The sequence below is a fragment of the Telmatherina bonti genome, assembly GCF_933228915.1.
Source record: "Telmatherina bonti genome assembly, chromosome: 17".
Taxonomy (NCBI): Eukaryota; Metazoa; Chordata; class Actinopteri; order Atheriniformes; family Telmatherinidae; genus Telmatherina; species Telmatherina bonti.
Genome location: NC_136615.1, coordinates 20,564,127 through 20,586,906, shown reverse-complemented (window position 1 = coordinate 20,586,906; position 22,780 = coordinate 20,564,127). Strand labels below are relative to the sequence as shown.

At 38.7% G+C, this 22,780-nt stretch overlaps 2 protein-coding genes across 2 annotated transcripts; both read right to left on the bottom strand.

Moving 5' to 3' along the window:
- Positions 1-542: 542 nt before the first annotated feature.
- On the bottom strand, positions 543-3,159 carry nfkbil1 (nuclear factor of kappa light polypeptide gene enhancer in B-cells inhibitor-like 1). Its single transcript, XM_079256663.1, has 4 exons — positions 2,870-3,159; positions 2,674-2,786; positions 1,407-1,518; positions 543-1,325 (listed from the first exon to the last, which is right to left on the bottom strand). Exons 1-4 carry the CDS (start codon positions 3,141-3,143, stop codon positions 733-735), a joined length of 1,092 nt encoding a protein of 363 aa, XP_079112789.1. The 5' UTR covers positions 3,144-3,159; the 3' UTR covers positions 543-732.
- A 5,096-nt stretch (positions 3,160-8,255) lies between these two features.
- Positions 8,256-10,089, bottom strand: LOC306768030 (apelin receptor B-like). The gene has a single exon (XM_079256234.1). The coding sequence runs from the start codon at positions 10,022-10,024 to the stop codon at positions 8,945-8,947; it is 1,080 nt and encodes a 359-aa protein (XP_079112360.1). The 5' UTR covers positions 10,025-10,089; the 3' UTR covers positions 8,256-8,944.
- Positions 10,090-22,780: the final 12,691 nt, after the last annotated feature.

Sequence of the window (22,780 nt, the reverse complement as noted above, 5' to 3'; positions counted from 1 at the left end):
ATCGCTAAAAGCAGCCCGGCCATCCGCTTTGTGTGTTAAAGCACCTGTTTTGAAATTTTGGATAATGTTAATTTTTTAAGCTTTAAAGAGAAAAAAAAAATCACTTGTGATTAATTTAGATATGCTGAGATAAATGGATATATCATAAGTAGCAATACGTTTTTTTCATAAAGCATGACGAGCAAACGTCATAGTTTTGTTTTGGCCCAAATCGGACAATAAAATAATGTTAAAATAGTATTTATTCAAGCACCACAATTACTACTTACTCATTTTTTAGAAAACACAAATCTAGCTATTATTCTTTTTCCATAACATTAACATAATTTTCTAGATGCAAGTGCTTTTGCTTCAGGCAGTTCTCATTGACCTGCATAACACATCAGAAGCACAGAGCACTCAATGCTCCGATAGGCAGGCCTTTCACACAAAGGTCAGCGTTGCAATCCCTACAGAAATAAAGATCCCAGGGAATAAACTTGCAAATTAAATAAATTATCATTCATTACAAACATGTATTTCATTTCTAAAACAAGGTGATATCAGAGTGAATCCTTCTCTTTTGATTTTTAAGTGTGATATTTCACAACAGGGGTATAAAGTAAAGTTTATTAGCAAACACATTCAAGATTATTTTTTCAAATTAATTCAGGAGTTAATTTACTTTTATTTTATGAGATTCCATCCTCATATTTTTAGTGCATGACATACATGACTTGTCTAGGGTGATTTTTAAGTCTTCAGACTCTGAGCCAGTCTGTTGAGCTCTTGTGACAGAGCTGTGACTGTGTCCAAGATCCGCTCTTTGTCTTTGTCCACTAAACGAGCTTTGCATCGTTGAGCGAATTTATCCGGATGCCACAGCACTTGCTGCTTCCGAAGCGCTTTGCGAAACTCCGCCACATCCTTTCGGTCCACACCATGCAGCATCACGTCCACCATCTCCTGGACAGTGCCTCTAGGAGCTGGCCAAGGGATGTCACTGTAGCTCAGTTTTGCACTGCCTAATGAGGAAGCGCCGGTAAATGTAGCAGCACATCTCTCATCGTACTGACGCTTCTTTCCCCGACGAGTCTCTTCCTCTTTACGCGCTGCTCGAGCCAGATACTCTTCGTGTTCCCTCTGCAGCCTTTCATGCAGCTCTTTATGGCTTTCTGCTTCTTGTTCTCTTCCTTGCTTCTTGTTCTGTTTTTTCCAACTGGATGATGATGATGATGCCAGTCTTTGAGCTTCAGCATGTTTTTTTGCAAAATATTCTCTTCTGATACGATCAGCCCAGTCCCCAAAGTCTTCCTCATCGTCGTCAAGTGGAAGAAAATCGTCAGCTGTGAATCAAACGCGGTGTTAAAATCAAGTGGTGAAAATCTTACAGAAAATTCTCTGAGTAATAAAAGGACTAAATTTACCATCATAAACTCCAAACGATTCACAAAACTCATCTTCACATTCACCAAAAAGTTTATCCAGCCACTTCTTTTCAGGGTCTGCCTCGGATGGACAGTTCATGTTGTCTGCAGTCTGATGAAATTTAAGGAAAAAAAGTGTATATATTAATATGAAGGCAGTTTCTGACATTATCGGGTGCAGTGCTTTAAGTGGGCCACTATGCAGTGGTGTGCAGTACCGGCACTTTTAAATTCTATCTCTTTGCAAACTAAGTGTATGGCTGGTCAGTATTTTGAGTTTTTAAAGATTATTTCTAGATTAAAGATAAGATAATATTGATAAGTTGCATGGACCAAGCCTAATGCTGTGAAAAACACATTTCACTGAGGAAAAGTGTACTAAGAAATACACTGTAAATTAGTCTGGTAATAAGCTAAATAAGTCTAAATGTAGAACTTTTTTTGTTTTTAACCCTTTCATGCATAGTGGCCCTGTAGTGGGCACCTATTTACAAGCTTTTTTTCTTGCATATTCTACAAGCTTTTTTCTTGCATATTCATGAATGAGGAGGGTATTTTTGTAAATAAACCACTTCAGTGTTTTTTTTTTGTTTGTTTTTTTTTACAAAAATGTGAAAAATGTTATTTATGTTATTTATTCATACATGAAAGGGTTAATGAACTTTAAGTTTATGTATTTATTTTTCTGTTATTTTTTAATGTCCATGCAATGAGGTTGAAGTTCATAAAAGAGTCTCCATGGCACTTTGAATTTGGCAAATGTGGATTTGATTTAGAACTTGCTGTGTTTGCATTTCTGTACAATAAAACTATTTATCTATAGATCAATTTATAAATCTACATGTAAGTATCAGCCATGTTTCCCCCCCCAATATTTGCATGAAAAACTGACAGTAAGTCATAAGGGAGTACCACCACTTATTTTGTTCCACTTAAAGCACTGATCGGGTGCAAGTAAAGACGTTCACTTATTTCTTCACAGCTTTGACACCTGAGGGTTTCTGTGATATGACAGGTTAAACTATTCCTCTTGATCAGTCAAATCCATATTATTTATTGACAATTCACCAAGTCAAGTACAGAAAAAGAAGCACATGCAAAAGCTAAAACAAATCATATAAAATAAGAAAATACGACACTACAAGTTGTAACGCAAGGGAATATAACCCAAACCATTTGGCTGTTCTGCTATGATCAATTTGACTATTTTCATTACTAAAATATGTCGCCTGTTAAATGTCAGCCAGGAGTTGGCAGAGCTGTTTACCTCTGGATGTTTCATCCAGTTCAGCAGGTCCTGTGGTGTGACTCCTGCCCGGTTTGGAGCGTGCAAAGCCTCGGGACAAGCCTTTTTGAGAGGGACCACCAGGTCATCATAAACTGGGAAAAGTCAAGGTAGAAACAATAAAAAATACTTTTATCGGTTATCAAGCTTAATTGAGTAAGTTTATTTGTCCCCATACCTGTTTTTCCATGTTTTAAGACCTTGTTAGCTGCGACATGAAGCGCCGTGTCCCCCCGGCGGTCCCTTTGAAGAACATCGGCTCCGTGTTTCAACAGCAGCCGCGAAACAGCGTCGTCTCCTAGGGAGCAGGCCAGTTGCAGCGGGCTCCTCTGCCTCTTACCCTGGGTGAAATTTACGTCTAAGTCCCGGTGCTTTCGTAGATATGACTTCAGCTTTAAAAGACTACCTTCCTCCACATACTTCCACACACGCGTCTGTCTGCGGGACACCATACTTTGTACAAAAATACTAAGCTAACATCCTTCTGCTAGGCCTCGACTTGGTGGTCCGTCTTCTAAATAGCTCCGGGCAGTTTGCGCCGTAGTACGTAGAGTAATTTCCGGGTACATACTATTCTCGGGGCTACCACTAGATGTCAGTATCGACTATTTATCCCCAGAAATACACGTTTTGTCTTTACAGCAAAAAGGATGAACCCAGTAGTTTTTTTGTAACCAGACTGAAATGACTTGCAATTACTTGACGTGTTTTTCTTTTAAACACGATTGTGAAATAGTAAAGATTCCTTGCTTATGTTGTTGAATTTGTCTTTAGCATCAACCATATTTATTAAAAAATATTAACCACAATTTATTTCTGGAATTGGGTTTTGCATGAAAGTGCTGACCATATGCATTTTAATTCCTAAAATTCTTAAAATTTTAATTCCTAAAATGCATACAGGTTTTTTTTTTTTGTTTTTTTTTTTTGTTTTTTAAATATACTTTTGGATGTTTGAAATATAATATGTCATATGTAATATTTCAAACATTTGGACATTCCAGCTTAAATCCTTTGCCAGTGTGGACATTTCACCAAACAGAGCAGATCAGATTTTTGTTCTGTTTTCACTTTAAGCCTGAGAGTAAAACATTATTGTAGAAGAAGAATTTCCAGATCACATTTTGCACACTAAGAATGGACTCTGTGTCTACGAGGAGACATTTTTAAGGATGTCTTTACAGCAAAAAGGATGGACCCTGTAGCTTTTTTGTAACCAGACTGAAATGACTTGCAATTACTTGATGTGTTTTCCTTTTAAAAACGATTGTGAAAAAAATAAAAATTCCTTGCTTATGTTGTGGAATTTGTCTTTAGCATCAGCAGAGCAGATTAGATTTTTGGTCTGTTTTTACTGAGAGTAAAACATTATTGTAGAAGGAGAATTTCCAGATCACATTTTGCACACTGAGAATGGACTCTGTGTCTACGAGGAGACATTTTTAATAAATCTGAAACGAATGACATTTACGTAATCACAATTTATGGAGAGCAAAGGATGATGTAATTATTATTTATAATATAAGCTATTTAGCTAGAGTTTCCTGCAGAAAACTCAGAAAAGCCTAAATTTCAGGTTTAAAACATATCTGGAATGAATTCTTACCCTGTTCACAAATAGTTCTTCCCTAAATCTTAACCCTTTAACCTAAAACAAAGTTGTCACCCTTAAATCTAATGATTTACGTTAAAAGGACATGCTTTGTGTCCCCAAGGGGAAGTTGCGACTGTGTAAACACCAGTTTCTTTGTGCAAACAGATTTATGCCCCTAAAATAAGAATTGTACAAGTACATTCACACAAACAGGTTGTTCCAACTGAGTGTCTGTAACAACACAGGACAGCCCGCTGACTTTTTATAAGGTAAAAGCTGCAGTACAGATTCTGTTTTCTCCACCTTAGTTATCAACTAAATCCATGAATACTGCACACACACACAGCCTCTCTTAATGTAGTATGGGTTTATTTCCTTGTTAGCATGAATGCTCATTACCTGTTGATGCTTAAGTCAGTGCAGCTGAGTTTCTAAACTGGCTCAGGCCTGTCGCAGATGACAGGGCTTCCATTTAGACCTGAGAGAGGGACGGATGCACAATGGAGTTGATAGAGAAGAGAATGAAGAGACACTTTGTACACTGTGAAGAGGATGATCTTCTCCAACCCGAGATCCGGAGTCACCCAAAGCTTGGGCACTTCCACTCATTCGGAAACGACGTGTCTCCACTAATGATCACTGTCCTGTTTGAACGTCTTTGAAAGGTTTGCCAGAGTGAGAAGAGGGAAGAGATGCGTCTGATTCAGTCAGTCCCATGTCTGTTACTTAATGTGTTTTCTGTTTACGCCATTCACACCAGCATATATTTATCACACCCTTCCAGATTGGATGATTTTACACAGAATTTTGGTGTTTAATCACATACACATTGCACAGAAGTGTGTAAAATAAGCATCTTGACGTCAGGTGTAGTGCCTGCAGAATGCTCTAAAAGCAGAGAGATGTCTCTGAAAGACAGGATATCCCAGTCAGGAACCTCTGTCTTGGCCACCCTCCTTCTACCCTTCCTGTTTGACTCTCTGGCTCCTTTCCAAACCACTGGGGTGGACTGTCATTCTCCAGGGACTATCCAGGGAGGAGTTCTGGAGGGCCTGTGTGGCAGGAAGCTGAGGGATCCTCCAAGACTCTCCAGGGGTCAACATCTTATCCTACCATGCCACGGTCAGACCAGGCTTAAGGTCCGGTCTGCTGGCAGCGCTGCTCAGCCTCTATTGTTAAGACTGAAGTGAAATGTGTGCACACTTCCTTTTGTCTATTTTCTGCTTGAGCCGGCTTATTGGGTTCTGATTTATGACAGCAGGACATGCTTTCTCAACACATGGTGGGTCTTGCTAATTTAAAATAACACAATAGGACAGATCGTTTGTCACCCGCTGATACTGCGATGAACGAGTTAAGGTGCAGAGATAGAAACTCTTCTTACCTTTGTCTTTACATTCTCAAATATCAATGGCAGTAAGTACTCAGTCTAATGAAGAGGTACGACTTCTTCACATCGTGCATTAAGTCTTCTTTACTGATCATATTCTAAACATAAGATTTATGATTGGTTTACAAAAAGTACAATTTCAGGAAAAGAGAAAATACTATACTATACTATACTATACTATACTATACTATACACTCCTCACTTTATATTGTTTAGTTTGAAAAACAGTTAATGAAAAGTAATGAACTTTGAGCTGTGTGTCTAGTTTTAGGCCTCTGCTCAAAAACTACATACCTATAAAAACTGAAAATATCTAATGTAATGCTTTTGGAGTCATTGTAAACAGAGATATAATATCAGTACAAATGTATAAATAAAGATGGCACATAGCAGCAATGAAAAAAGGTTGAAATTGCTTAGAAAAATCAACAGTTTCAGGATTCAATTTGATACCTCTTAAAAATGACTTGGTCAATGCTACAAACCTTTATCTACAACATGTGACTGTTAACTTTGCAAAGGCTATCTCTGATACACGTTGTACTGAAGTGAAATAACATCTAAATTATTAGATTTTGGTACAGAAATTTCAGGTGAAGTCTCCAAACTGGCAATTTGAGCAAATGCAGCAGATGCATTTTAATGTTGCAGCTAGTCAAATGATTATAAACTGTAAATGCACATTGCAAAAGCATATTGAAGTTTATAAATTGTCCCGTTTCGTCAAGAAATCTGTAGACCTTCAGGGGAGAAAATACTCCTCACACACATTATTTTTTAACTAAGTGTTACATAGCTTAAAAAAGGAAGTTTCATGTTAATATAAGCGATTTAAAAGGAGAAATATTCAACTGGGGCATCTACGTGACAAAAATATGGTTGTGATTAGTGGTATGAGTTTGTTTGAGTTATGTACTGATTTATTAAATTTAGTTGTTTTATCTCCACTGTTGCCCTGCAACAGCTTCATCACTTGCAGAAATGTTGCACAAAATCAGTGTTTTGGAATCTTTTGTATTTGTTGCTGTTGCCCAAGAATAATATAAAAGAATAATTTATGCTTTTGTTTCTTTGCATAAAGTCATTTTAATTGGGAAGAGCCTCTTACCCAGGGGATTCCATGTGGCCAGTCCGCTACCAGTGCAGACACTTCATTTTCTTACTGTGTAATTACAGCGGAATGAAAATATTTGCAAGATCATTTCTTAAGAGTGAACTCAGACAATCACCCTTCCCTTATATGATCAGACGGAATAAATCACTTTTCACGGGCAGCAGTTTGTGCATTTCATGCCATGAAATCTGTGTAACGTGATCACATAAGCTTCATAAAACTTGAAAGCCGTGCAAAATATCTGTGCAGATTATCTTTCACAGCAGGCTCCGTCTTTGAGGCCAACAGGTGGAGGATAATGTGTCAAGTTATATTGTAATAAATAGCTACTGCATGGAATTGTGAAATGGACTGTAAGCAGTTTCTCTAGTGTGTCCAGAATGCATCGTTGTGCCACTCGGCATTTTACCTGACACTGTTTATTGCAGGTTTTTATGTGGCAAATGCAGCTCATAAAGCTCCTCTGCACATTTAATATTAGATTTCAATTTAAATAAGTGTTTTCTGTCTGATGAGATGACAGACAGTCAAGGCAGTAATGAAGTAGGAAGAATAAATGTGGCTGCACCTGTTGGATTTATTACATTTGTAAATATTCTTAAATTGTGAATACAAGGTTCATTCACCTGTTGGAAATTTAACCCACAGTTGAGCTTTTCAATGTTTGAGGGGTCCAGTTCACACTCGTGTATGCAAATAGCTCTCAAGTCTTCTATAAATTATTCAAACTAAGTCACACTCTATCATGAGAATTACAAAGACACAGAAAGTTGATGCCCAGTACAAATCAGTTACCGAGGATTATCCCAATCCTTCTGTCTCCCCGCTGTGACTGATTACATCCTCTAAAAAGCTCATTAAAGTCAAAATTGGTTAATCGTTGAATTCTACTTAAAATCTGAGCAGACTGTTGCGGTGCTGGCTTACTATAACAATACATCTGATGAATGTGTGAGCGATTATATTCAGTAGATTTGTCATAAAACAGAGACTCAGAGACGGATTTAGATGCTTTCTGGGACATAAGCTGCGATAATGTGCACTTTGAAGATTTTTACAATTTTGGGAGAAAGCCAAATATCCTGTGGCTGATCCAGTTCAGAAACTTTTGTAATCACTGATTGTTTGTCTGGGTGAGTTGTAAAAGGAGAGGGAAACAGAAGTTGAACATGCATTTCCTGCAGACATATGCTTTGATTTCAGCCCCAAGAAACACAATAGGAGGGAGACGGCCTCTTCTCAGCAATGCACCAACAGGAAGAAGCATATTCACCGGACAGGAGAAAATACATTCCAGCAAGACTTAACAAGTGTTTTGTCAAAGCACCTTTTTTTTTATTACAAATCATAGACATGAATTCAAAATAGATGTATATTCACAAAATTGTTTCAGGATTCTGTCAGGAACAAATTCAATGAAATTCTGACACTACACACACACACACACACACACACACACGCAACTCATTCCTCCACACTGACACACTGTCAGACTGTTAAAACAGTCACCTTTTAATTGGACCTTTCATCAACCTGAAAACATTTGTCAGCTGCCATCTGTCTGTCTGTCTGGTTTGTCTGCCAACCCCCACAACCCTACACCCCTCCCACACACACTTACAGTTTACAACATTCTTATCTGACTCCAACACTTCTTGCTGATTGGCACACCCATCCTACGCACACACAAACTAATACATATATGTAACAATACTGCCAGCTGTGATGTTACCACAAGACTTATCTGTCTGGTAATCTGGTAGATGTGACACTTCAAGTGCATACATGTGAAAACAAAAACAGCAGTGGCAAATGCATGAGTAATACACATCAGCATGTTGGCTTGAGGACAGGGCTCAGAACTTTGCTAAAAGTCCACATTAGAGCAGAGAGAAATTCATGAGCATGTAGTCCACTTTTTTCCTCAAAAGTTTTATGCTTGTTTCCTCTTTGTTCAGTTCCACGTCCCTGTTACTTCAAGAGAGGAAGGCAGTTTTGGTGTGACCCAAACACCCATTTTCAGTTCACTAGAAGGTGACAAAGCAACACCCTGAAACTGCATACAGAGGACCTGCAAGCAAGCGTCCAGTGCTGGAAAGTTTTGATTTACCTGCACTGTTCTGCATTGTTCACCTCTCCGAACCCCCAGCTACTGTCACACCTTTGTGGCCAGAGACTGAGCCTCTGTCTTCTGCGAGGACAGGGAACTGGGTGGACTGGCGTGCAAAAACTTCTTCAGGTTGAGCAGACGCAGGCACTGAGATCTGAAGCGCAGGTCAAAGAAGGCATAGAGGAAGGGGTTGAGGCAGCTGTTGACATAAGCCAGGCAGGTGGCGTAAGGGTGAGCAAGCAGCAGGAAGCGCAGGAAGTCACAGGTGGTAGGGAACAGGTCCAGGTAAGAGAGGGCATCGACACTCTTCACAACGTGGAAGGGCATCCAGCAGGCGGCAAACACCAGCACCAGCGTGGTGATGATCTTCAGCAGTCTCTTCTTACGCTGGTCCTCTTTGCGGAGAGTGTTGAAGTGGCGAGTGACTGTGCAGCCGATGAAGCAGTAGCACACCATCATGGCTAAGAATGGAAGAAGGAAGCCAAGAGCTGAGGAGGAGATGCTTAGACCGGCAATCCACAGGCTTTCCTGTTCCTTGTTTGTCACCACCAACTTGAAGTCCATGGCACAAGTTGTACGGTTGGTTTCCAAATCATATCTTGTGTTGCGAAAGACAAGAGTTGGAGCAGCCAGCAGACCTGAGAGCAGCCAGATGGCTGTTAGGGAGCCCCGTATGTGACTTTGGGTGCGCAGTTGGCTGCTGGACAAAGAGTGGACGATGGCAAGGTACCGGTCAAAGCTCATGCAGGTGAGGCAGAAGACGCTGGCATACATGTTGAGAAGAACGATGTAGCTGCTGATCTTACAAAGGGCCACTCCAAAGGGCCAGTGATAGCCCATAGCTGTATAAACAGCCCACAGAGGCAGAGTGACCACAAAGGTGAGGTCAGCAAGTGCCAGGTTTCCAATGTAGACATCAGCAGCTCGTCGCTTGCCTTGGGCTCTCCACACGGTAAAGATGACCACACCATTTCCAGACAGGCCCAGGATAAAAATCAGCATGTAAAGCACGGGGATGACAGAGTACGATGGCATCCACTCGGAATAGTCGCACATGGTGGAGTTCTCCGTCTCGGCATAGTCGTAGTACTCATAAGGACCATCGGTTGTTTCCACAGCATCCATTCTTCGTCTTCTCGCTTTTATCTGAAGAAAAACAAAATGTTTGGAGCAGATAGAACCACAGTCGTTGACAGCTCTGTAAAGTCTGTTGCTATGTGCAAAATTAACACAACCTTATATATCTTCACCCAGATATGTACCCTCCCACAAAGACCCCTCCTCCCGTCTACTGCCCTCCTCTCTACACTGCATATGCATACACTCGTCTCTGGACTTATTTGATTAGCAGCTCACTGCAAAAATACACAACAGAGTCACTTTATTTACATCAGTGTTAGTTCAGTTATTTATAATGACATGTCCTCTATATTAACTTTAATTCTCACCTTGTGTGCACAGATAGGTACATTTTCAGGGGCTATTTTAAACTGACTAAAGCATTTATTTTCTAACTAACTTGCAATATGATATATCATTAAACTATATGTTTTACAGGCTGAGAACTGATTAGAAATCTTTGAACAAAACCCCTGGGTTCAAGCCTGGACAAGTTTCACTGAGAAGGCAATTTTAATATCAATAGAAAGTCATACTGAATCTCGAGTACTCTCATCCATTTAAACAAAGACGAAACTATTTAGAGTTAATGGTCTTCATACATCTTGCCAGTACATGTTCAAACATGTAGAAGCCCAAACTGGAGATAGAAAACATGTAACTGTGATGTAACATGTAACTGTGTGTGGGAGAAACTAAATGTTGATATCAGATTATAAATCGCAGAGAAAAGTTTAAGTAAACTGTATTTTCTTTTTATATCAACTTTTCAAGACAAATAAATATAAACTTAGCACATTTGATTAAATAGTTTTGTTATAAGAGTGTAATAATGTCCTCACTGATTACAAATATTACAGTTACATTAGGAATGATCACTACATTGATAGGCATCTTGTATCAAAATATTGAGTTTATATGTTACATAATAAATTGCATTTAATTCAGAGAAGTGGTAACGCACTGTATGAATAAAATAAACATAAAAATTTTAAAATTCATTTTAAAAAAAAAAAAAAAAAAAGGGACTGAGGTATTTGTGGACTTGTTAAATTATATAAGAAGAAAGGAGGTGTGTAATTTGTCCAAATTTCTGTTCAAACCCACTTTAATAAAAATTTGACCCAAAAGTAGTGTAAACATAAAACAGCTATGAGGTAGAGGGGATGGATGACAGATCAAAGGAAAAACCTGAACCATGGACCCCTACAGTGAAGGACTCTGTTATGTTGTTGGGGTGTTTTACTGGCATGGTTTGGGCTTTTTCATCTTCTGCCGCAGCAGAAGATGGATGGATGGACGGTTTGGACATTTTGCCCACGAAAAGAAAAGCTCCCTGAAAATTAAGACAACGTTGATCCGAATGATCCCATTTAGTCCACATGAAACATTTGTCTTTTGAAAGCAGGGTTATCTTCCAGGGTGCCCCCATCCGAAGACTCAGAGGGGTCACTGAATAGTTGGATGATGTATTCTCTTCATGGTCACACAAATGGGATGTTTTGAATAGTGTGTTTGATGTTTCTCACCATGAACAAAATACTGAATGAAGGAAAACCTTGTAAAAAAATTATATTCATTTCCTACAGAGGGGCTCCCAGAGACTTGGATAATCAATGCCGCAGTGCATTGACCTCTGTCATCCATCTGCTGTAAAATGTTCCTTTTTCTTTGCTACTGCTTAAATTTCCCTTTCTTTTTATTTAAGTGTCAATTTCATTAAACTTTATGAGAAAATGCTGCACTTTGTCTTTGCTAACACCAAATTTATAGAAAAGTATTGCTTTTATAAACAAAACACATCAGGAGTTTATAAGGCAACAAGCAATGGCATTATTTTAAAACTTTTTTTTTTAAAAAGCAGTGGTGTGTGGTAGGAGCAGGGTGTGTGAGTGTGGGTGGGGGGGTGAGGGGGGGTCGACAATAGCTCATTTTCTTCTTTGCGTTTTTGCAGTAATCTCTGGTCCAGGTGGCACGTCTCAGTCCTCAGCCTGCTCCGTCTCTCAGCAGTGGCAGCAGTGGCGCCAGGGCACCGACCTTTAGACACAACTACTGTATCACTCAACAATCTTCCTCCTCAAAACCTTCCCCCACCACTGCATCTCTCTCCTCTAGCCTCCTTGGTCATCCCCCTCTTCCTCCAATTATGAAGATGAGGATTTATTCCGGTCTCTTCTCTCACCAGCGTCATTTACCCTCAGAGAACTGTTGTTGTTGCCAGCTATCATGATGTGGGCTTGTGGTATCTCATAATTAAACTGATGTGAATGTGTTTGTGTGACTCCACCCGAACCCTGTCCTTTGTCGATCAGCGTACAATTGTCTGTCCAGCTCTTTGTCTATTGGGCAGAACAGGAAAAAAGCAAAGTGAAGTGAATCAAAGCAGGCTTCTTATCTGTACTCTGGTGGGACGGAGGTCTGTTTTTAGCTGTGTTCATTGACTGGGGATGTGACTATGTGGCTGAATAAAATACCAGAGTGGGATAAAATGTCCATCTGCTTAGTTTTCCCACAGTCTGTTCATCATTTGCAGAGATTTTTTTTTCTTGTTTTAGAAAGATGGCTTGTAAAAAGCTTGCATTTAGATGATGCTCATGTCAAATCTCGAGTATTTTTTCCTAATGCATTCTTGCAAGGAAGAAAAACACATTAAGTCCTATTTTTGGTGTTTAAGAGCGACAACTTCCAGTCGGATTTGGAACTTTCTTCCAGTGTGTCCATCATCTCACTCAGCATACCAGAGACCCTGTTTCCACAGAATACAGTTCATGTTTTCCTTCTTATTTGCCCACCTGTGTCTCATATTGCTTGTTGTTGATGTTTTCCTCTCATGTGTGGCCTTGTGTCATAAACCACACACAATGCAGACACTAAAACCCCTTTTGTGTTTTGCACTTAAATTAATAAATGCATTTCCCTCATTTGACAGTCATCCATCCGTAATGAGTAAGACTTAGACTGGATGGAAAGGATGAGTAACAAACACTGCATAAGGACAGAAAGACACAAAAGCACAACACAGCAGCAGTGTATCTGTAGGGCTTTGATCTCTTATTGTCACCTTGTGGATTTTTCTGTTTCTAAGCCTGGTTTTGGTGATACCTGTAACGCCTAAGAGCATGAAATGTGTGCTTTTGTTGCTAAGTTGTGTGTAAGGATTGTTGGGGGGTCTGACAGTTGTTTGATGTGCGTGTTAAGCTGTCAGACCACATGCTCTGCACCAGACAGCTGGCCCCTTGTTGTCTCACAAACTCAGACTCAGAGTCAGACTTGTGTTTATCTCAAAATTCATGATGTCACACATCTTATGCTAACATCTGAGAGCAGCATGACAGCTTTGATGACAAACGGATCCTCAAGCAAACAGTTAGAAATCAAGACCAGCAGTTCACATTGCAAGCCAATGAGCTGATATTCACTTTTAACCATAAGACTGTGTCAAAGTCAACACTTCCAGGAGGCCCATTTGGGTGCTATTAACCATTTTACTATCTTCCCTTACTCTTTGTTTTCTGGGTATGATAAGGTGATTAACACCAAGCTGTCAGACACAAAAACCTCCAGGCTGGGAGAAATTTGCACCTTTTTGACATCGTGGCTTTGGATGAGGATTTAAAGCCATTTGTGCAATTGAAACCATGCTGAATAAAACCTTTATTTTAAAGGGATCACACAGGTGGATTTATGGGTAATACAACAATTACATTTTCCAGCTGAATCAGCATTTCAGGTGAATATTCAGGTTTCTGTGGTGCTCCACTGGGATGGAGGTCTCTAGTTGCATGTAAATAGTGTTTGGCTTATTCATGGTCCTCCTTAAATCCACTATTATCTTTATCGTGTTGACATTCAAGGTAAAGTGACTGCCCTGATACAATGCCACAATACTGTTCACCAGTTCCCGTTACTCATTCTCTTCTGCAAATGTCTTACCAGAAGTCAAGCAGAAAATGTAAGAATACAATCCCTTGAGATGCTCTTGCAGTGCTGGCCAGCTTCTCAAACACAGATGCTCTTAGTCCAGTAAACTGTGGTCTTTTTGTGACATTTATGTGATTGTAGAGGCCTCCACTTTTTGTCAAGCTTTCCCCTGGAGTATTTCCCACTTAAAATTACAAGCTTAATCATGTTACTACATAGAGAAATTAATTATTTAATAAACAGTTTAACTGTTATCATCATTAGTCTCAACTAAAAACAGAAAGCATTCCCATTTTATCTATATATACATATATATATATATATACATATATATATATATATATATATATATATATATATATATATATATATATATATATATATATATATATATATATATATATATATATGTATGTATGTATGTATATATATAGTTTCATTGCATTTTCTATTACAATGAAACCTTTTCCAGACTTAAATTAAGGTTAAAGAGGTGTTGCAGAATCCTACATAACTGCTCTTTAAGACCTCAGGGCTGACACCATCTGGACCGGAGCCTTTCAGTTCTTTTTCTCCAGCTGCTTCTTCTTTTGACAGCTGCAGACAGAGAGGCTGGAGTGAAAGAAAGAGAGGGTCTTAGTATTTCCTGATGTGGGGGAAGATGTTGGTGAAGCTGTGTCAAGTCCTTGATTGAGGTGCAAGGTGAGACTGCATAGGTGTGACAAGAAAGCTGTGAGTCCATGGAGGGTGATAGGTCTGTGTGACTGGAAGTAGGGGAGGAAAACCAATCTGATCTCCATTCTCATGTAGTCGGTGATCTGACACCCTACATGATATTTTGCTTGATTTTTTTTTTGTTTGTTTTTCAAATGATTCCTTACACCTTTCTTATCTTGACTCCCAGCTCCCTTTTCACACTCCAACATAAACCTTGGAAGTGTCTACCTAAAGCCAGAAGTTGATACATAAAAAAAACAACTCATTAGCAGATATCCTATTTCTTCTTCACTTGTACAAATTTCAGTTTAGTGGAGGGAAAATTATTCCTCTATAAAAATGTATTGTGTGATCAGTGAACTTTTAAACACATGGACTAAAGTTCACAAAATGTTGTCTTGATCTAATGACTCCAGTGACCCTGGCATGTTCAGAGAGAACAGCAGCAGCTACTCTGAATGGCGCAGCTCACCTCCTGCTAGTCTGTCCGTCAGTTGACTGGCAGGCAATGTTGACAGAAACCTTCCTGCTTTCATAATGTGCTTGTCCCCTGCCAAGTCAAAAATATTAACTAAATATAAAATCAGGGTAGAAGGAAATCAGTTTTATGAAACAGTAAAAATAGCCCAGACAAGTATTTGTTGTCACCAGTGAAAATATAACTTTTACAGCAAGGCAAGGCGTCTCCTTGTCTCTGAAGAGGGCAGTCAAAATAGGTTCTAACCGAGAGAATAAATAGAAAGTGTCCTGAGCAATATGAAGAAACAGAAGGAACACTAATGTCACAAGTCGTGCCAAATACGCTTTCACTCACTGTTAAGTCGTTTTTTTTTTATCTTCCTATGACAGGGGGAATTGTGATCACTGGCTTACATCTTACATGTTCTTTGGCAGAGGGGAAGATATGAAACACCACTTTTTCTACAAAGATTACACAAGACAAACTGAGACATCTTTAGGTCCTGGTCTCACTGAGGAGTACTATTTAATGCATTTATATAATGCAAGGCAAGTTTATGTGTACAGCTCATTTAATGTACAAGACAATTCAAAGGGCTTACATAAGACAACTGATTTCAGTTACAAAAGAGATGGGTTTTGTATGGTAATGATACAATGCAGTGATGAGACATGTAAGGTTGGGGTTGTGTATGACTTTAATATTCTTCAGTACTCATTCATTCATTTTCTGAACCGCTTATTCCAATTCAGGGTCGCGGGGAAGCTGGAGCCTATCCCAGCTGGCTTTGGGCGACAGGCAGGGTACACCCTGGACAGCTTGCCAGTCCATCGCAGGGCCACACACACAGAGAGATGAACAACCACACTCACACTCACTCCTAGGGGCAATTTAGAGTGACCAATTAACCTAACATGCATGTCTTTGGATGGTGGGAGGAAGCCGGAGTACCCGGAGAGAACCCACGCATACACGGGGAGAACATGCAAACTCCACACAGAAAGGCCACTGCCCAAACCAGCCAAGGATCAAACCAGCGACCTTCTTGCTGTGAGGCCACAGTGCTAACCACTGCACCACCGTGCAGCCCTTCTTCAGTACTGACATGATAAATTATAAAGACATACTAGACTCATATTATTTATTATTTCAATTATATATATATGCAGTCTTTCAATATGAAATATTAACTTTAACGTGTATAAAAGAAGGTCAGCAAAGTCCTATTTACTAAATGAAGATAACTTCATTGTGGGATGAGCTTAAAATGACAAAATTATTCTGCTTGAAGAAATTGTCTCCAGTTAATGGTTGCTTGTGGATGTACCAACCTGCACAGAACGATAGGCTGTTTGCGCAACATTGCCCCCTCCCCACCCCTGACCCATCGAGCATAGATATAAAAATACCACATTTGTGATAACCTCTCTTCATCTCACAAATTAATGCAAAAAAAGAGATGAGATCAGTGCTTTCCTGTTCTCAAAACACCACCCCTTCCCCTCCAAAAAATAAAAAAGTTTGAAAAGGTTGAAGATTTAGGAGGTTGTTTTGGGTCTTATTAGGAAAGTACCTAAAACCATCTAAACTAATCTCAACTGTTTCCGGAGTCTATGTGCCTTTAAAGGCAACACATGCTCAGCTACATGCATGCAATGATTCTATCACCCTTCTTTTACAAATAGTTTGGGGTCAAGGAGGTCAGTCAGCAGTGACACATAGCATGTCATTTTACAAACAAGCTTGGAAAACTATCGATGAAAACAGCATCACTATAATAAATGTGGTAATTTATTGAACTTTTATAATTTCATAAAGCTTTCATTTCAAAAATTGACTTCTAAATGAATTAATGGCTTTGTTCCACAGCTTGTTAGTCAAATTTAAAAATGGTCAGTAAAACAATACTGATGTACTGGTTAATATTCATGTTTTATAATGTGTTTTTCTTCCCACTATTAATTTATTTGGCATTGGGATTGTATTGTATGTCTTTTCTTTATTACCAGTATTATGTGTGTATGTCAAACCAGGGACAAGGACTGCAAATGCATCCTAAATACATAGTAAAGGTTGCATATTTTTTTAATGTTTTAAAGTCCCTCTCACATAAAAATTTCAATAAATCAGATTTTAAATGAATAAATATTTGCAAAATAAAGTGTGCCAGTGGGAATATGTCTTCTTCTGTGCTGTCTGTCTTATCTTAGATGCAACATTGCTGGTCGGAGCAGCAGCTTATTTGTATAAATGCATCACAAGGCAGAGAAAGTGTTCAATCCTTTTATCCCTTACATGAAACATGAACTGTTTAATAGATTTTTACGGCTGTCTGAGCCAGAGTTTTTGAAAAACAAGCTGTCAATATGGTTTTAAAAGATACACACACCCACACACACATGCATGCATTAAGGAGAAAACTGCATGTTCACCACACCTATGATTGGATCCAATACAATAAGCTATTGTAACCTCAAACCAAAAGTCTTAGGGCACATATGCTTTTGTCATTAGTCTGAATTATAACAGGCAATGAGATCACTTACTTCTGTGTAATAATATACTTTACTTTGATGCGCAAACTCATGCATGCACAATGGAAATAGTAATGCAATTGAACCGAAACTCAATCTCTTCTCCTACTGCTTCATAATTTACTTGTGAATCTGCTTGTTTTTTTGTTTTTTTTTACAAAAGGTAGTTTAAGGATAAAAAGAATTATAATAGGATTATAACATTTTGTCACATTACAGTGTTACGATAGTACATAATACAAATTTCAACTCTAATTCAAAACTGTTTCTGACTTACAATACCACTGGCTTCAGATGTACTACTGAAAACATGACTAGAGCAACAAACAGGGGGGAGTATGTTGTTGTGTTTATATTATCTGCAGGACCACATTATAAAAAGAGTATTAATCCCCAGAGAGAACTATATTGTTTCAGTATAATTAGGAATAATTTAGGATTTATGTATATTAACAGTCAATAGTCTGGACAAACTTTTCCACTGAATCAATATGGGAAAACGTGTCCAAAACCTTTGACAGTAAAATATGTTTTTAAAAGAGGCAAATGATATTGATACTAAAATAGTCCCTGTATAAAGCTGTTGCTGCTGACAGGAATGACCTGTTGAAAAACCTATTGCAGTGGAGCTGAAGAAGCCTCTGACTGAATGTGCTATGTTGTTAGATCATACTGTATTGATCATATTAACTATTAAGTTGAGCAGAATCAGCTCTGTTGGCCACCACAGTTTTTATTGTGTCGACATCTAAAACCTGCAGGACACTGGCCAAAGAGTTGCTGATCCCTACTCCACAAAATCAAGCTGACAGAAAACAAAAGGAAAGCTAAGGACTCCACCTGACGTTAAAGACAGTCTAAAGTGAACCCTAAACAGCAGATGAAGAAACGAAACAGAACCAAAGTCCATCCGTTCTGTGAATAAGAGTCAGGATTTATTGCATCAGTGTAAGTCAGTCTACGCTGATTTGAAGTTTGAAACAAGGAAGAAATAGTTGCCTTGTCTGCTAAAACTGTGTTGGTCTGTACATCCTCCACGAACTGCTTCTTATCTTATCCAGACTGTTTTCATGTCCCTGGGCCAGATCCACCTCGACTGTAGTGCTGGCAACGCCGCTGAACCGGTGGTCAGAGAGGCTGTTGATGCAGAGTGACAGCGATGTTTCTGTCAGTCTTGTATTGTAAAGTTCTTTGGGTGTTCTAAAAAGGTTGTATAAATCCCTTAATCATTATTAGTATTATTGAAAGAGTTACAAAGGTGTTGGTTGTAAGCAAAATAGAGAAACAGATACCTGGCAAGTAAAATGAGAGGCAAGAGAAATTAAAAATGCACCTCAAGTGATGTGAAACAACCAAAAAACACCATGAAGAGACTTGGAATGGCGACAAAGATGCAAATTGACCAAAATACTTGGCAAAGTTAAATGCAGTTGAGGTGCAAAAATGACCAATAACACAACAAATAATGAAGGGAAAAGGAGGATAAATTGAATTTAAAAGTAAAGTTCACACACACAATGGCAAACCATGACGGTAATCATAAAATCAAACTTGCTTAAAAGCAATACTAAATGATGAAGTAAAAGTAGAAGTAACTCAAGAAGTGTCCATTAGAATCAAGCTTTATGTTCTGCACATTGACCTATTTGATATATTATCACAGACTGCTTGTGCTTCTTCTGCTAACCATTAATATCAGCTTGTTATCAGGGCTAAGGCACACATGCACTTATACGTACACACTAACAGCACTGCCCCCCTCCCACTGTGTATCCTCTCCAAACTCCCTGTTTCCTTGCTGAGGAAAGAGAGGAGTAGATTGACAGGAAGCGAGGAGACAGTAGGGATGTGACACAACAATGGCAGGAAGTGACTTCAGATCAATACAAATTAGTGGAAAACACCATTGACACGACAGAAACAACTTAGCAAACATCCCTGGTGAAGAGATAAACATGCAACACAAACAGTGCCACGGGAATTTTACAAGACAGGAGCCTTGTCTAGAAATAGAGAAACAAAACATTAGGCACAGACCAACCTTATGTTCTTTTCCATGACAGAATCAGGGATTTTAAAAAAACAAAACAAAAAACTGTATCAATATATCACTGCAAAAGTCCCTAAACTATGACTTTTAACTTCCTCAGAATTGTACTATTTGCATGCGCCCATCCTCATGAGGCTTTAACAAAGCTTCTTTAACAAACTCATTGGCAGCTCTGGTACCTTCCAACCACATCAGATTACTCTGTGTGCACTCAAGACTCTTGATTTAACCAAGACTTGCAGTTTTACATCAGTCATGATTTGTCTTAGATGGCAAAACTCAAACACACACTTTTGCTCCTCGCTGTGTGCAGCACAACCTGGAATTAACACAGTAGTTTGCCAACAGCAACACTAACAGACCAATTGTAGCAAGCTTTTCAGTGGTAGAAGTTACATTACTATGAATGCAACTGGTTTAATATAAGAGAAAATATTAATAAGCAGTTCATTGCATCTGCAGTCACCATTTTTAACCATGCTATATTCTGAGGTTTGCAGACATCAGCATCAAGCTAATTATACTGAGGGAGGAACATTATGTTGTCTCTTTTAGAAAGTGTAAAGCTGTGAGTTATTGAAAGCTTGCCCTGCAACAATTTAGCTTGATCTGCATGTTAAAATAACTAAATACGAACTAAAAAACTAAAGATGAACCAACTGAACAAAATGAAAAAAAAGGTTTTATCGCCGGATATAAGACTGCTAATCCTGGTTTTATCAGAACATTTTGTTGGATAATAATCACACACCAACACAGAGATTTAATTTTAAATACTGGTGTCTCCAAATCAGAATATACAATTCATTTTCTACATCACCTAGTCCAGTTTAGGGTTCTGGGAAAGCTGGGGACTAACCCAGCAACTAGAGGCGGGGTACACACCTGCCAGTCCATCACAGAATTAGAATATTAATTTTTGTAAATAGTGTCAAATAATATTTAAAATATTATATCCGTTCAAATATTTTAAGTTAAAAACATTACTTTGGTCAGATATGCATCATTAGCTGTGCTATTGAGAAAAATGACCCACGGCAGCTCCATCTGCAATGTTCTCTATTCATATCCGGTGATCAAAGCAAAACAAGAAGCAGCCAAACACATGAACACTCTTTTGTTCTGTTTTTCTTTAGGTATTTTTGGTCTCTAGCAACTTTTATTTAATTGATAGGAAAGGGGTCAAAAAGGATGAATGACATGCAACAAAAGTCCAGGCCAGGTTCCAAACCTGGACCAGCTGTAATGAGGAACTGAAGGCACGAGATGCTCAATCAGCTGCACATTGCCTCATCATAAACTTTTTTTGAGCCAAAAGAAGCTACTATCTCATTTAAACCGCTGATAATGACAAAGCTTTCATTCTGACCTTCGTTACAAATGAAGAACTGTGTTATAACGAAAGTCTGACATCATTAAAGAATCTCCACCAAAGTCTCACTAAAATCTCATCTCTTGGAGATGAGTTGTTTGAAGAACACTGTAGCATATATGTGAGGGAGAGATATTACAGAGTTTTTTTTAAAATGCAGCTTTTTAAAGACAGACACTGGATTGTTTGTTGCCCTCAAAATGGAAAAAAAAGACGAAAAATCTTCTGCACTGTTGCTCCTTTTCTGCATTGTCCTTTAAAAGCTCAAGAATTTGTAGGAGTAAGCAGTTAATCTTGACATGCAAAAGGAACTTAGCCCCCGTAGTTCTTTTATTTATGAGCTTATGATTGCCTAAGTAAATGATTTGTTATGATTCAGCTTGAACTCTTCTTTTTTAAACATCAAACAACATGGCCGTCAAAGTAAACAACAGGCACATGTTACAAGTGTGGCCGGAAGAGGTGAAACATAAACAAAAAACCTCTATCTTCGTTGCCTTCCTTTCCATGACGTGGAATAACAATCAAAGTCACTCTGTTGCAAGAACAAGCACTTTTACTTAAATTGTTTTGCATTTGCAGGTCATGACACTCCAACTCTATGGGTGACTGCAAAGATGTTGGACTGCTCTTCTATACAACGTATGACAAAGAAAGGGTCCAGGTTGAGGAAAAAAATATCCTGATGTTTTCCTTTAAGACCAAATCAGGATTACTCCATCCTGCTCAAATTTCAATAACACATAAGTATACAGAGTCCTGTAAACTGAAATTCTAAAAGGCAAATCAAGAAGTTATACGATAAAAAGTAGCCGCATGAAGGAAGCTGAAAACAAGAAGATGCTATTTAGAAGGTCATCGCCCACTTCAAGTTCCTCATAACAGAAAACCTGACAGATTTAGGAGCCTCATCAGCTTCAAACATGCTGAAATGAAGAGTGAAATGGAGAAAATAATTAGATTGTTGTATGAAAAAAAAACTCTAACAGTACTTACTTAGATCAGAGAAGAAGAATTGAGCTCCTTCTCAAAGCACATTGAGTACCATTTCAATCGGTGTGCAAAAGTGTGATTTGAAGTGTTGAGGACTAAACTAAGTTAGTTCTCCGAAAAAAGATTAACTTTTTTTCTGACTTACCTTGATCTAAAACTGCATGATAACAAAATAAACCTTTACTCCATTATTGTTTTAAGTGTTTGTGTTGAGTAGCTGGGTCGATTTGCGTGAAAATGCGCTGATATCAATATTTTCAGATATCAATAACATCTGCCTGTGATGTACCTTTGCATGAAGCAGGTCCTATAGTTGGTTTTATGACTAGGGTTCTTGTCGACGTGAGTCATAAGGATAAGAATATGTTGTAAAGGATAGTAGGGGAGTCCCCAGCGGGAACCGGACAGGTGCTGGCTATCATTTCCTATTGCAAATCACTGCTATGTAAAAAAATTAAGGAATAAGGGATCATTACGGCTTCGGCTACTGTAAACCTGCAGAGAGCCATAAAAGGACACACATACTTCCTGTCCACAGAGCAAGCATCTGTCTGACCCTTGACACCTTCCACTCCACTTCCTGTCTCACACGTGCAGCTCGGCTACTTGAAACCTTTTATCAAAGCTGCTCCGGCCAAGCATGGTAAGGCTGCAAACAAAAAAGTCCAGGTGGTTTCAGTCAGATTAAGTACAAACACTTTTTCTTGCATACCAA